The 15848-nt window shown below is 44.3% G+C and overlaps 1 protein-coding gene across 2 annotated transcripts in view; it reads right to left on the reverse strand.

The window, feature by feature from the left end:
- XPO6 (exportin 6) overlaps positions 1-15848 on the reverse strand; it is a 96974-nt gene that overhangs the window by 58994 nt on the left and 22132 nt on the right. For both annotated transcript variants that reach the window (XM_073636560.1, XM_073636559.1), the window contains 3 exons: positions 6256-6453; positions 5949-6108; positions 1201-1278 (listed from right to left, as the gene is read on the reverse strand). In XM_073636560.1, the coding sequence (XP_073492661.1) occupies positions 1201-1278; positions 5949-6108; positions 6256-6453 (436 nt within the window). The remainder of the gene's footprint in view (positions 1-1200; positions 1279-5948; positions 6109-6255; positions 6454-15848) is intronic.

Here is a 15848-nt window from a genome sequence, read left to right on the forward strand (position 1 = left end):
GGAGAGAGGGGGGGTAGGATCCACATACATCAAGTACCTCCCAATGGGAAAATGATGGGGGGGGGGTGTATAGGTCAGGCTGCTTGTCTGTCTCCTCCGCTTCCACATTTAGCACCTTTTGGGGGGGGGGGGGTACCTGGTTTTGGCAGGTACCCGCTTCCACTTCCAGCTTAGTTTTCCGTGATGAACTGAGCCGGAAGTTCAGCCCCCCCCTCCTTCCGACACTTCACAGGTCCCAGAAGACTGTGACCCATTGAGCAGTAGGAAACCGGCTGTGAAGGCACAAGGCTTTACTGCCGGTTTCCCTTAGTCAAGATGGCGGTGTCAGCAGCTGACAGCGGTGTCAGCAATTGAAGAATCGGCTCGGGTGAGCACAACGCTGGATGCCTGGACAGGTAAGTGCCCCCCTAATATTAAAAGTCAGCAGCTACAGTAATTGTAGCTGCGGGTTAAAAAAAAAAAAATGTTTTTTTGGGGGGGCTGGAGCTCCTCTAAGTGAATTCACTTTAAAGAGAAGCTCCAAGCCCTTTCAGAAAAAATTAAAAGCAAGCAGCCACAAATACTGGCGGCAGAAGCGAGGGGGGGGGGAAGCAAACTTCTGGCTCAGGTTGCCGCAGTGATCTGAGCCAGAAGTGGGAGCAGGCACCTGTGAAAACCAGGCACCCCCCCCCCCCCAAAAAAAGTGCCAAATGTGGCAGTGAAGGGGAGGGTGCAAACAACAGCAGCTTCCCCTTTTGCGGGGAGCTCGGCTTTAAGGTTAATACCCATCTTCTGGAAGCTGCCATCAATGTAAATAGAGGCAAACTAGTTCTGTAGCTCATCCAGGACACTACCTGCATGTTCTTCCTGTTCCTCTGCCAGCATGGGTTTCCCCCGGGTATACCAGTTTCCTCCCACAAGCCAAAGACATGCCGGTAGGTTAACTGGCTCCTGTCCAAAACTGAACCTAGTATGTGTGTGCATATTTGGTAAAAACGCAAGATAGGGACCTCAAATTGTAAGCTCCTTCAGGGCAGGAACTGATGTCAATGTACAACATGTAAAACGCTGCGCAAATTTGAGTTATAAAAAATTCTATTCTGCTACTCTGGACTATGCATAAAGATTGTGAAGCCAATCTGTTACAAATGACATGCTGGTCCTTGCATGGAAAAACAAACTAAAAAGCAGGAGGACTGAAAAATTGGTAACCATATTTACCGGCATCTGAAGCGGTGGGCGAAGGTGGAGGCGTGGCTGCGGTAACACTGTGCTTATCCCAGATACTCTCCAGCACACCTACGAGTGAAAACCAGCCAAGAATAATACAATTATTTTTAATAATCTACAATTACAGAACTAAATCTCAGTCATTACATAAGGAAAAATAATAAACGTAGACATTCCTACAGAGTCTTCCTTTTGGGAAATTACATGAAAACCTTAACAAGGTGCAGTCTTGAGAGAGGAAAGAGATCAGAAGACTCACAGCATAAGCGCAGGATTCCTAATATAAACCTGTCGCCTCTTTAAATTGGATCAACTGATCTAAACATAAGAATCTGCAGACACCTCGAGGCTCCAGATTTTATCTTTAACGGTCAGTGTAATGCTTTTCCACATGTATGTTTTCTACACATTTTTGATGCGTTCCAGTGCATTTTTCCAACCTCTTTTTTCTTAACTTAAAATGAGGACGTGTGTGTGTGTTCCAGTGCGTTTTCATGTGATTTACCGTACAGTTCAGTGCAGAAATAAATAAAAAAAAAAAAAAAAAAAAAAAAAAAAAAAAAGGGATGCAGCATGTTCTACTTTTTTTTCTGGAGCTGGAACGCAATAGAACTGACTGCACTGGTGTGAACTATGCCATTGAAAACCATAGAACCCACTGTCCATGTGTTTTTGCTGCAGAAAATAAAAAATAAAAATTGCACTGGACTGCATGTGGTATGAACTGGCCCTAATAGTTTCCCAGAAAATGTCTGAACCTGTAGTGCTTGATAAGCAAATTGGAACTTCCAGCATAATGTTAGGCAAGTCATACATGTATGGAATCTCTGCTGTCAGCTATCAGTTGGACAGTCACGAGGCTCTGAATAACCAAGCAGTGCATCCAATAGGATGCAGCCACAGTTCAGCTGACAATTTTCCCACCTGGCAGCTTAAATTTTTCAAATCTGGAGTTTGAGGAGTCAGATGGCACCGACAAATTTTGGCTGATTCAGCAGGAATCCGCTCAAATTCGTGCCACGTATGTCCAGCAACCTTCCTGCTGTCTCCAAACATTCCTGAATGCTATGCGCTATGACCATCTGTCCTTTACAAAGAAATGTGCACATGTCACATCTCCCTCCTTCCCTCTGCTATGCACCATGACATGGTCTCAAAGAGAAGTGAGCACTGCAAAGACCGTACTACATCTCCCTCCCTCAATGCTATAGGCTGATTCTATGTCCTATAAATTAAATTAAAAGGGTGTACCGCAGATGAACAGGTCATCGCTACCTCCCTCTGTATGCATTCCTCAATACTATGCACTATGGCCGTCTATTCTATACTAAGAATTGTGCACACCGGAGGAACATGTCACATATCTGCCCCCCCCCCTACTCAAGGCATCCTTTAAAGTGATTGTAAACGATCACCATATAAACCAACCCATTCAGTTTAAAATAGAAATGAATGGCAAAACATTTTTGTATACAAAAAAAAAAAACCACATTATAAATACCTTTTTTCCCTTTATGCGATCACATTTCCTCTGTTCTCAGCTGCATAAGAGCTGGGGGAGGAGAAATAGCAGCACACTGAGCTTCCTAGTGAATTGGGGTGGGGGGTGTTTAGACATGTCTGCTTATTGGAGGAGAGCAGAGTTCCCAGCATAGCTAGAATGACCACGGTGTGCTCTTGTGCTTAGTTTGGTCAGTTGTTGATAGGAAAGCAGAGGGACTGGCAGGAACATCACACAAAGAGAGCAATACAAAGAGAACAGGATACTTTCTCATACAAGTGATTGGTACAGCAGCCACATGTCAGGAATATGAAAGGTTGGGGTAATATATGCTTTAAAGTGAGTATAAAGGTTGAAGGTTTTTTACCTTCATGGATACTATCCATGAAGCTAAAAAAAACCCTGTGTGCAGCTCCTTCTCCAGGCATCTCTCAATGCTAAGTGCAATGGCTCCCTGTCTTATAGACAGGCATACACTTCATTAGGACTAGGCTCAACTCTTTCCCCAGATATATCTCAAAACTATCTGTGAGGACTCTTTGACCTATACATAGGAGTATGCACTGCAAAGAGACATCATATTGCCTTCCTTTCATGCTTACCTTGATACAATGTGCTAGGTCTTACTGACCTATACAGAGGAGCCTGCATAGAATACCTCAATGCTATGTGCTATAACTCCATATTGTGTCCTACGTGAGCACTACAGATTGGCATACCATTTCCTATGCCATGCATCCATCATGGCTATGCGTTATGACAAGCATATACCACAGATGAATATGCCAACACTTCATTCCTAAGTGGTTAGCGCAACCACTCTGTTCTATGCAGATGCAAAGGGACATGCCGGAGCTCCAATCTGCAGAGCTGGAAGTCAAATTTGCTTACAGAGCACCCTGTGGCCAGAGACTCCCAGAACTGCACACCAAACATGTTCAACCAGAAGCCTTAAAGTGTTACTAAACACAGGGCCCTGCATTAACTACATCTGGTCTCCCATAGTACAGCGAACATGGAAGTGCAATTATTTTAGTAAATATAAACTGCTAAATACCTTTACTCACCAGCAGTATAAGGCTCGGTACCATCAGGAGATGGATTGGGGACAGTGGAAGAAGAGGAGGATCAGAGAAGCCATGATCAAACAAATAGTCTTTTTACACAATGTGGACGATTATCCCCTTAGGATCCACAGTGAGTATAACAAGCATTCTTTACTGCATATATAGACTGATTTTACTGTTGTGGGTTTAGTAACACTTTAAAGTAGAACTGAAGGCAACCCCCCCCCCCCCCCCCCCAGCCCCCAATTGTGGACAGAGTAAAGGAAAAATATAACCAGTCAGGTTATTCGCCTTCTTTGTCCCACTGGTGATGTCTCCCTTCATTTTCTGTCCTAAAACCACAACAGGAAGAGATGAAATCCCTCTTAAGTAAGAAAACCCCTGGTAGTCAACAGAACTATTGATCCTATTGTAAGACTTTTCTATTCTTTTTCTGTTAACCATTAACAAAATATGTAACGCAGCGCTACCCTCATGAAAAGGGCAAGTTCAACTTTACAGAAAAATCTGTAAGGTGAACTTACACAGGACCTCCTCCTCACCCCCCAGTCCCGCTGACCTGGAGCATGGCACAGAAATATTGTATACAAATGTTCATGTGCGCTGTCAGCTCAAATAGAGAGAAATGGGCGATTAATCTACTCTCTATAGTGGGGAGTCCATGCATGAGAGTTTAAATGCAGCAAGAGGTGTGTAGATGGTCACAGATGGGCTGACTCTGGATGGCTGCCGGCTCATAACAAGCTAGAAGGGGCTCTGTAGGCAGTAAAAAAAAAAAAAAAAAAAAAGGAAGAAGGAAGAAAGCATAAGTGCAGCGTGATAAAAATATTTTTAATATAGGACAGACAATTTTAAACTCACAAGATTGTAGAGATTACAGCACATGTGAAATGGTATAGGAGGTTCATCCACTCCTGGGGGAAGGCGGTCGGCTCGCAGGTGGAGAGGCAGCTGATGTTCCCAGCTGCGCTGGTTGCTCCCAACGCTTCCTGGTTCTCAGATTCGGCTCAGGGGTGGCTGGACACATCAATCATTGCCTGATGAAGGCGCATGCATGCTCTGAACGCGTGCTCCTCCCCACTCTCTCACTATCCGGAAGTGACGTGTCCAACTGCCCCCGACCCGAATCTGAGAACCAGGAAGCGTTGGGAGCCACCAGCACAGCCGGGAACATCAGTTGCCTCCCCACCTGCAAGCCGACCGCCTTCCCCCAGGAGTGGATGAACTTCCTATACCATTTCACATGCGCTGTAATCTCTTCAATCTTGTGAGTTTAAAATAGTCTGTCCTATATTAAAATGTTTTTTTTTATCATGTTGCACTTAGATGGCCCTGGAGCATGGCAATCTCTGGTCCATAGCCACCTTACCGGTCCGGGGCTTAGAAATCCCCTCAGCGGGGATGTTTTTAATTTCCAAAACATACTCTGTCAGAGGTACACTTAGGAGCATTCTAATTGGTTGGCGCCGTCGCATAGGCGGCGCCAACCAATCAGAAGCCACATAGCCCACCCTGTTGGCAGGGGAAGAAGAAGAACGAAAGCCAAGGGGGATTTCTAAGCCCCGGACTGGTGAGGCGGCTATAGCAGGGCTTATAATGGGAGATTGCCGCGCTCCAAGTCAGCGAGACTGGGGGTGGGGGGAGTCCTGTGTAAGTTCACCTTACAGTTTTTTCTGTAAAAGGTGAACTTACACATTAAACTCCAGTCACAGAAAAATCTTCATCCATGTTCCTTCGGAAACTTTCATATTAACAGTGATGATTATCTGTCCGAAGCGGTGTGCTAACAGAGCGATCATTTGATAATCTGACCGTGGCCATTTTCGTCTGATTTTCTCATAAAAAATGTTAATGTGTAAAACACATCTCAAAAGTATGAAGTGTTGAGTAACCAAAATACGGTGTACAATCCACAAATATAAGTGCACAACAAAATAATAAAGCCCCAAACCAGGTAAATCCATAAGGTGTGCGTACTTAAAATTTTTCATTGCTTTTCTCGTGACCACTTAAAATAGAGGGACACAAATAAAAACATGACAGGTGTGATAATCCCTGTGCATATAAGAAAAGGACCTCAGAAGCATAAACTCCTTGAGGGACTGATGTGAATGACCAGTATTGTAAAGCTATCGACATCATCAATCTGAGCAGATTTCAATAAGACTTACCCGTTAGCAGCCCCAACACTGTTGGCACTTGTTCCAGCAGCAGTTTGCGAAGTTCCTCTTTCCTGGCCACACTAAGGTCCTCCCGAGGACACGCTAACTCCTCAGACGCAGTCTTTAACATTATGAGCCCCAGTGGTGTGGTGCTGGGGGTCTGGATTAGCTAGGTTAGGGGAGAGGGAAATGTCATTACATGAAGAGCACTAAAAGCAGGCATCTAAAATTTTCAGGAGATGGTTTGTTTGCTCGGAGGGTTTGCTTTATCTAGAGGTGTTTTATTAAGGACCTAGCGTAGTGTTTTTCTTCTCACCTGTAAGATGTTCGTAAAAAAGTCATGGTAGAACATTGGCCAGTCCTGTCTACCCATATCCACGATGACCTTGCACAGCTTGTTGCAGATGAATCCTGGGAGGTTCTTGTGTTGGGTTAAAAGAAGTTTGGGCAAGGAGCTACGGATCTCCATCTTCTCCTGTGAAGGGACACCCAGCCACATCTTGTTGATCAAGTTCTATTGGACCAAGAAACAAATTAAAAGTAAATGGTTCCATTCACCAAGCAAATACGCTGCGTTATCGCCATAATCTTCTTCATCAGTCATTTCAAATGTCCTTATTTTCCTAAAAACTTCAACCTTGCCAGACAAAAACAGAACTTTTATGGCTATGAAAAATGCATGCTTTTTGTCTAAAGTCAACAGCTACGGTAAGCCCTTATTATGCAGATAGAGACGAAACATGACTGTCATTAGAAGGTCAAGGGTGAGTTTTAAATTGACAGCCTAACTTTACTATCTCTATGCTAAATGGAAGGCAACATGGTGACACTCAATGGGTGCAACAACTGGGTCTCAAAGACTGGGTACAGATTAGGGGAGAGAATCTATTCATCACTTAAGTAGTTTGTGGACTATAACTTATATTTGGCAGCAGTTTCTGTAACCATCAACAAGTGAAGCTGCTGCTTTATTGGGGTAATTGGGTTAGGAAATGTGCAACAGGTTTTGGGTTTTCTTGCTGGCACGAATTTGACCTCCATTTCAGATGCTTCAGAGATAATTTGGAATGTAATAACTTGCAATAGTATACGGTGCTATAAACCTATTGGTTAAACAGCAGCAAACACCACAATTTGACAAATATTGTGCATAATTACAGAAAGTTAAAAAGTGCTGTGCTATACAGTGACTTTCAGAACCCAACATATATTGAAACAAAATAAATTCAGACAAATGGTGTTACATACAATCCCATCCAGATTGAACCATTCACTTATGTATATAAATTATAGTCCATGCGTGACATCAAAAAGAAAGCATGTTCATAAATATAAAAAGCCCAAAGTGTGCCAAACTTCCATATTGATAGAAGAAAGCCTTTATTTTCCAAAGATCACCATAGTGTGTAAGCCGTCACCAGTATATAGGTTCAAATGTGCTTAACGGATATTGTGGACTCAAATGTTATTAGAGTTATTATTTTATCATTTGGAATGTGACAAGTGCAGTTGAGTACCTTCTAAACTGCATTTGACCTGGTTTTGTATGCCCGTAGGACATGTATGGGTCCACAAAACCAAACCTGAAAAGAATATACAGTATCTCACAAAAGTGAGTACACCCCTCACATTTTTGTACAGATATTATATCTTTTCATGTGACAACACTGAAGAAATTACACTTTGCTACAATGTAAAGTAGTGATTGTACAGCTTGTATAACAGTGTAAATTTGCTGTCTCCTCAAAATAACAAACACACAGCCCTTAATGTCTAAACCGCTGGCAACAAAAGTGAGTACACCCCTAAGTGAAAATGTCCAAATTGGGTCCAAAGTGTCAATATTTTGTGTGGCCACCATTATTTTCTAGCACTGCCTTAATCCTCTTGGGCATGGAGTTCACCAGAGCTTTACAGGTTGCCCCTGGAGTCCTCTTACACTCCTCCATGATGACATCACGGAGCTGGTGGATGTTAGAGACCTTGCGCTCCTCCACCTTCCATTTATGGATGCCTCACAGAAGCTCAATAGGGTTTATGTCTGGAGACATGCTTGGCCAGTCCATCACCTTTACCCTCAACTTCTTTAGCAAGGCAGTGGTCGTCTTGGGAGATGTGTTTGGGGTCGTTATGTTGGAATACTGCCCTGCAGCCCAGTCTTCGAAGGAAGGGGATCATGCTCTGCTTCAGTATGTCACAGTACATGTTGGCATTCATGATTCCCTCAATGAACTGTAGCTCCCCAGTCCCGGCAGCGCTCATGCAGTCCCAGATCATGACAATTCCACCACCATGCTTGACTGTAGGCAAGACACACTTGTTTTTGTACTCCTCACCTGGTTGCCACCACACACGGTTGACACCATCTGAACCAAGTGAGTTTATCTTGGTCTCATCAGACCACAGGACATTGTTCCAGTAATCCATGTCCATAGTCTGCTTCTCTTCAGCAAACCGTTTGTGGGCTTTCTTGTGCATCATCTTTAGAAGAGGCTTCCTTCTTGGACGACAGCCACGCAGACTAATTTCATGCAGTGTGCGGCGTATGGTCTGAGCACCGACAGGCTGACCACCCCACCCCTTCAATCTCTGCAGCAATGCTGGCAGTACTCATACATCCATTTCCCAAAGACAACTTCTGGATATATGACGCTGAGCACATGCACTCAACTTCTTTGGTCGACCATGGCGAGGACTGTTCTGAGTGGAACCTGTCCTGTTAAACCGCTGAATGTTCTTGGCCACTGTGCTGCAGCTTATTTTCAGGGTCTTGGCAATCTTCTTATAGCTTAGGCCCATCTTTATTTAGAGCAACAATTCTTTTTTCAGATCCTCCGAGAGTTCTTTGCCATGAGGTGCCATGTTGAAGTGAGAGCGATAACACTAAATTTAAAAAGACACCTGCGATCTTGTAACACTAACGAGTCACATGACACCGGGGAGGGAAAATGGCTATTTGGGCCTAATTTGGACATTTTCACTTAGGGGTGTACTTACTTTTGTTGCCAGCAGTTTAGACATTAATGGCTGCGTGTTGAGTTATTTTGAGGGGACATCAAATTTACACTGTTATACAAGCTGTACACTCACTACTTGTGCCGACACATGAAAAGATAATAAAATCTGTACAAAAATGTGAGGGGTGTACTCACTTTTGTGAGATACCAATTAGAAATTTATTTTAATATTTTATATCCAGGATTGGACGGGTGATCTGTCTATCAAAGTGCCTGGATAAGGAGGAGGGGCTGTATGTGACGGCGCGCGGAATGCACATATTTGCTATTGAAATGAAGGCTGTTCTGTTCCTGGGCGCTCTGATCACCCGGCGGCGGCTCTCCTCCCTTCCCCTCCGATCACTGAGAGAACGGCTCCCATACAACCCTCCTGCTGGCTCCCCCCCACCCCCGGTCCCAGGCAGCCATAGCTCACTAACCCTCAAAATGCGAGCAGAATTTTTGAGGGCTATGTATAATTTATACAAACATACATGCATACAGTGTATGTATGTATACAGAAGTACAGAATGTTCTTTCTGGTCTTCCAAAAAAGTCCAACTGATGGGTGGAAAGCAAACAAAACCTAACAGGCCTAAGAAAACAGAGACCAGGGGACTGCAAGCAGTTTAAAAGAACCATCTGAAGGACCTTACATCAAAAGCTGGCATCAAACAAGTTCAATGTCCACCTGGAAAAACTTTGAAAACGTGTGACAAGTACAGTCTGACAAGGAAGGGTGGAAACTGATCCTTGAAACCATAAGCTTGAATAAAAGGTCTGCCTGAGACACCTAGAGATGATGGAATGAGAAGCGGAGGTACCCTTACAGGGATTGTCTTTTTTTTTTTTTCTTTTTTTAAACAGACACCACAGTGGCTGAGAGATAGACTCACAGACCAAACCACATCCGGACAATGAAGATAAAATTTTCTTTTGGGGAACTACAGTTGGACAGAGAATGCAACAACATTGCCCTGGTTGAAGCGAAAGACAAACTACCTTAGACAAGAAGGAAGTACTAGGCCTTGACACCACCTTGTCCCATTGTAAAACAAGAAAGGCTTCCTTACAGATATTTGCCTTGCAGAGGTAATGGCTACAAGGTATGCCATCTCGGGAGTGCAGACATGTCCCCAATGGGTTCAAACGGCAGTTTCTGAAATGAAAACAAGACTCATATTCCACTAAGTCACAGGGGTATAAACTGGGGGAGCTACACAGGAGAGCCCGTTCATAAGCCGAAGAATTTGGAGGGAAACAGCATCTGGACATAAAAGTTAATGGTCAGGATCTTAGTGACGAGAGACAAACACCGGTCCAGACTCATTTGAAGGAAGGAGAGGAGAAAGGCCCAGGGTGGAATCCCAGAGAGTCACACCAAGTTAGGTATTCCTGCTGTGTCTGAAGATTGACCTTGCGGGAAGTAGCCTTCATAGCCTTTAACATTGCAAAAATCGAAGATTCAGAGACCTTAAAACCTTAACTTCAAAAGCAGCCATGTTGTTAAAGCCAGCAACCATGAAGCAGAATGGCAAATCAGTTCTTGAGACAGAAGATCCCAATGACCAGGTAGAGACCTTGGAGCATCTGCTAGAAGTCTTACACATTGAACCACATCAACCTGGGCCAGTCCAGGGCAATAAGGATCACCAGAATGACCTCCACCTTGAACCTGCGAAGCGAACAGGGAAGGTTTTAGGAGAAGAAAGTCATAGATCAGGGTGGACTGATCCCACAGAGCCTCCAGAGAATTCACCATTTCTGCTATGGATCCCAGTACCAGGAGAAAGGTTTGTCCAGTTTGTTGTTGAATCTGAAGGCTAGGAGGTCCACATATGGCGCTCTCCATCAGTGACACAGGTCTTGGAACACCTTTGGATGTAGGGACCACTCCCCCAGGTCCAGACACTGTTAGTTGAGGTAATCTCCAATTGTCTACATCTAGGACGCACATGGCAAACAGGACAGGAATGTGAAGTTCTTTCCAGGACAGGATCTGACCTACCTTGCTGTAGTGAGAATTCTGGTTCCTCCCTAATGGTCGATGTATGCTTGCGGCGTTGTCCGACTAAACCTAGCTTGGATGACCTGCCAGCAGAATGGCAAGAAACCGGTGAAAGGTCTTTGAATATGCAACGTATAAGGGCCCTTTTACATGGTAATCCAATCAGGTCCGCCGGTCGGTTTTTCAGGCAGACATGATCGGAAGGTCTAAGCATTTCTACGGACCAGTGGATATAAATGTTGTGTTAATTTACACCAGTCTGCCTCCGAGCCCGATTATGCCAATTAAAAAAGAAGGGGAGAAGGACTGCGTCCTCTTGTTTGCTTAGGTGGACCGGATCAGAGGCAGCCGAGTGTCCGTTTACTCCCAGCTGCCCATAGAGCAAAGCTGGGTCTGTCAGGGCACAAACCTGTCAACCGCCTGCTTTGCGCCGATCAGGAGATCAGTGGATAAGAAGTAGTTTTACTTAAAAAGTGTTACTAAATAAACCCACAACAGTAAAATCAGTATCTATATGCAGTAAAGCATTCTTGTTATATTCACTGTGGAACCTAAGGGGTTAATCCTCTGCATTTGTATAAAGGCTGTGCGATCCGGTCTCTCTGATCCTCCTCTTTAACTGACTCCAACCCATCTCATGATAGAACAGAGCATTAGTAGTCAGGCTGCCCATGCTCAATTTGGTGTGTATTGCTAGAGAGTTTTTTTGGAGAGTGCATGTGATCGGCACAGGGCCAATCAGCACTGCCCAGACAGAGGGTCAGGAGAGAATGAAAACTGCTCCTACAAGCTTTAAAGCAGAGGCTGATGTAAGTCACAAAAGACTGCTATATACTGCAGATGAAAAAAAAAAAAAAATGTATGTGGCAGTTTGTTTACTAAAATAATTGGAATTCCATGTTCTGTGTACTGTGGGAGACCAGATATAGTGAATGCAGGGGCCTGGGTTTAGTAACACTAATAGTCTAATACTTACACATGGTAAAGACTTTTTTTCTCCCCCTTCAACCAATATTGTCACTAGATTACATTTTGTACACATTGCTACATTCTCATCCACGTAAGGCCCCTTTCACACAGGGCAGATCTGTTTTGACAAACTCTTCTTGCTCAGAGGGGATCGTTCTGTGATCCCCGCTGAGCAAGTGGATGACAGGTCTGTCTCCACTCACTATGCAAACACGGACCTGTCAGTGCCCTGCTCTCCTCCATTTGGGGATATGATGAAAACAGACAGCCTGTCTGTTTTCATCAAACCCGCTGGACAGATGGTGGACGTATCGCTATAGGTCTGTTTTCAGCGGACTTTGTCGGATCGGATGTCAGCGGACACATATCCGCTGACATCTGCCTCCCCATAGGAGGACAATGGGTGGCCCAATCGGGTCTGCCTGAAAAACAGACAGGCAGACCCAACCGTGTGAAAGGGGCCTAAGCAAATATCTTAACCTAATGTAACATTGTATCTATATAGATTACCTGTGCTTCTGGACATTGTCTGAGTTCAATCTTTTGATACTTTACAAATAACCGCTGACTATTAAGCAATGGTTAGGATTTGTGTATATAGAAAAAAAAATGGTTTATTTTTATTTTGGTGGTTAACAGTTAACTAATTATACTGGATAAAAAATAGTTTATTGAGTTAAGCATGCATTATTTGATATACCAAAAAATTTGCAGATCACGTATTATAACATGCGATTTGGACTATAGGAGATTTTAAGCAAGTTATGTAAATTTTAATTTTTCTTTTTTTTTTTTTAAACAGGCAAGTTTTATTAAGTTTACACAAAAAGAATGCATAAAGTGACGTTAAAACATTAGTGGCACGCAACTTAGACAATCAGAAAGATTGTACAGGTCACAATGACAGTGATCCATGAGAACATACAGTATACAATTCACTAGTTCGTATCCCAATTAAACTATCATAGTCACCATCTATGAAGGAATTTATGTGATTCTTAATTAACAGGATACATATGGATGTTATACTTTTTTTTTTTTTTTTTTTTTTTTTTTTACAGAATACAGATTTTCTCTACATCTGTATGTAATACAGTAAATGTAAAGTCATCAGCCATTTGTGCTTTTAAATAGTGCTGCAGATCAGACATTGATTGTATTCATAACCGCTCTAATATTTTATAGCCCTGAAGAAGGGCGACTTTTACAATCCCAGAAACGAGCTGGCTTTTCCGTGGCAATTTAAATTTTTTTTTTTTTTTTAATCAATCATTCTGGACTTTCAGACTTTATCCTCCTATATGAATGTTTTCCTAAGGCCCTGGTCATACAGGGTGGACTCCGTAATGTGCATCCACCTGCTCAGTGGGGGATCTCTGCTCTGGTCCCCGCTGAGCAGGCAGATGGAAGGTTTGTGTACGCACTGCATAGCCCCACTGTTCTCAAGGGGGCAGTCGGATGGAAATTAACTGGCTGTCTGTTTCTGACTGGCAGGTGGGATGACAGACGGATGGGGAATAGTTCCCTCATCCGTCTGTTTTTGGTGGACAGGATTGGATGCCAGCATGTTAACTGATGCGTCCGCTGATATCCGCCATAGAGAACAATGGATGGTCTGATCAGGTCTGCCTGGAAAACCTGACAAGCGGATCTGATCCGATTCGATCACCCTGAAAAACCTGACAAACAGATCTGAACGGATTGGATCGCCCCCGTGAAGCCAGACTAAAGACCATCTACGAATGTCTTAGAACAAAGAGATGCAGGTTGATTCCACTACAAAAACTTGCAAGCTTGTAAATAAAAAAATAAAAAAAAAACTCACCACATTGAATAATCCAGTGTTTTAGAGGTTACAAGACGGTCAAAATGTACAAGTACAATTCAACTGCACTCAGATGTCTGTTCCTCTCACATTGACAAGTCTCAGCGGACAGTGTCTGCTGGAGCCTCACAGATAATATATATTTTGTCAGTCTGGCTAAAAATGGCTGGATGGAAGACATCACCCTACACCCCTACAAGTAAACTTTGTCCTTAAAAAACAGAAACCAATAATCTCAAGGGAATATTTTCCTGCACTATTAAGGTCTGGGTCATGCAGTTCTTGTGTTCTGAATTTTTTCCCTTCCACTTTGGATTAGTTTATGCCAGCGCTGGGACAGGGAGCCAAGCACCGCTCACTTCTGCACGGGACCGATAACAGATGTCCATGCTGGTCAAGTTACACACTTCACCTGACATGAACCTCTGAGAGAAGGCCTCGGAGTGGAGCGTGCTGTCCAATTAAGCTGCTAGCTCAAAGTTATAGAAAAAAAAAAAAAAATCCCAGCACATGACATGATCCAGGTACTGGGAAGTCAAGCCCTGCTAAAGCACAATACATTTACACTTTCCATATAACAACAGGTCTAAAATCAAACAACTATTACACACGTAGAAGAATATAAATACATAGACTAGATATTGGTGGGGATATTTAATTGCTAGATTTGCAGAGAGATGTTGAAAGCTAGCATGCCATTCTATTTGACAGCAAGTGTACAAAATTAAACCCGATTTTGGAAATATTGTGTTTAACGTAAACTAAAGGCTTCCAGCTTAAAAGGAAATTGCACCCACAGCAGCCTTCCTGGGGAGATTTTGGCTTCAAACAATGCCATCTAAACGGCAGACATCCCCACAGCCTCAACAGACCTCCCGGAACCGGTCTGGATCCCTGGACATGTATTTCTCGGAGCCCCACCGCCAGGACTTCCAAGATGGCGCAGATCGGTAAACACCAGGCTGCATGTGCAGTCTCCCCTATCCCTTCTTCACAACTCCCATCACCCTCACTTCCTCCCCCCGCCTCACCCTTATGCGCAGCCAGCCCAGTGGCTCACTCAGTGGTGGGAGATGAAATGGGGGACAAGGACTTGCGGGCTCTTATTCTCTCCCCACTAAAGCTGACCTGGAGCTATTCAGCCACAGTGTTGAGAAGGCCTTTAGGCATGACATTGAGGCACTCCAGGCTGATACAGCACATATTGGTGGTAGAGTGGAGGACCTGGAGTCACAATGGGAAGTGATTACACCTACACTGCAAGCACTTAACGAAAGCTGCAAGACCCAAAAATTCATTGAAGGAACGCATAATGTTCCATGTCAGAGGGGTCCGTTACGTGGACTTTAATGGCGCAAAGCTGTCCTCCTTCCCGGATCTTTCCAGACACACCTTAATGCAACGTCGTGCCCTTAAGCCACTACTTGAGGCCCTTCAAGATGCAAAGCTGGTCTACAGATGGGACTTCCCTTTTAATTTGTCGGTGACCATGGATGGCCGCCAATTCACCTTGCAAAATAAAGATGAGTTGCCGCAGTTCCTAAAAACACCTGGGTTTTGGCCAGGGTGGAGGAAGCGGTCTTTCCTCCCCAGCAAAGATCCATGCACCTGGGAGACAGTACCATAGACATGTCATCCCAGCAGCCAGATGAGGGAATGGAACAGGAAGCAGCCGGCTCACCTCCCCAATGGCAGCTACACAGTTTGGGAGTGGAGGAATCCAGCCTCCTGCACCAGCGGTTAGCCGGAGCAGGGGGTGTGAAGTCCCCAGCAGAAGTGCTGGCAACAGGGCAGAGTGCTAGCAATCTCTGCCCAGCACCGGCAACAACTGTAGAGATCCAGGGAGCCAGGGCAGTCGGCCCCTCTCTCCAACGACAAGCTGATGTAGTGAAGCTGCTACTCCCAGCTGAATCGCTGGCAACAGGGCAGAGCGCTGCTGGCCTCTGCCTAGCACCTATAGTTTCTTCTCAGCTTCAGGGAACTGGGACCATGGGCCCCTCTGCCCAGCAACAGGCCAAGCGATGGAATGGTAAACACCACCCAGCTGAAGCGCTAACAGCTGGACAAAGTCAATGACCTTTGCCCCACACCTACTGAGGTCAACTATTCCT

This window comes from Aquarana catesbeiana, linkage group LG06 (genome assembly GCF_042186555.1).
Source record: "Aquarana catesbeiana isolate 2022-GZ linkage group LG06, ASM4218655v1, whole genome shotgun sequence".
Classification (NCBI taxonomy): domain Eukaryota; kingdom Metazoa; phylum Chordata; class Amphibia; order Anura; family Ranidae; genus Aquarana; species Aquarana catesbeiana.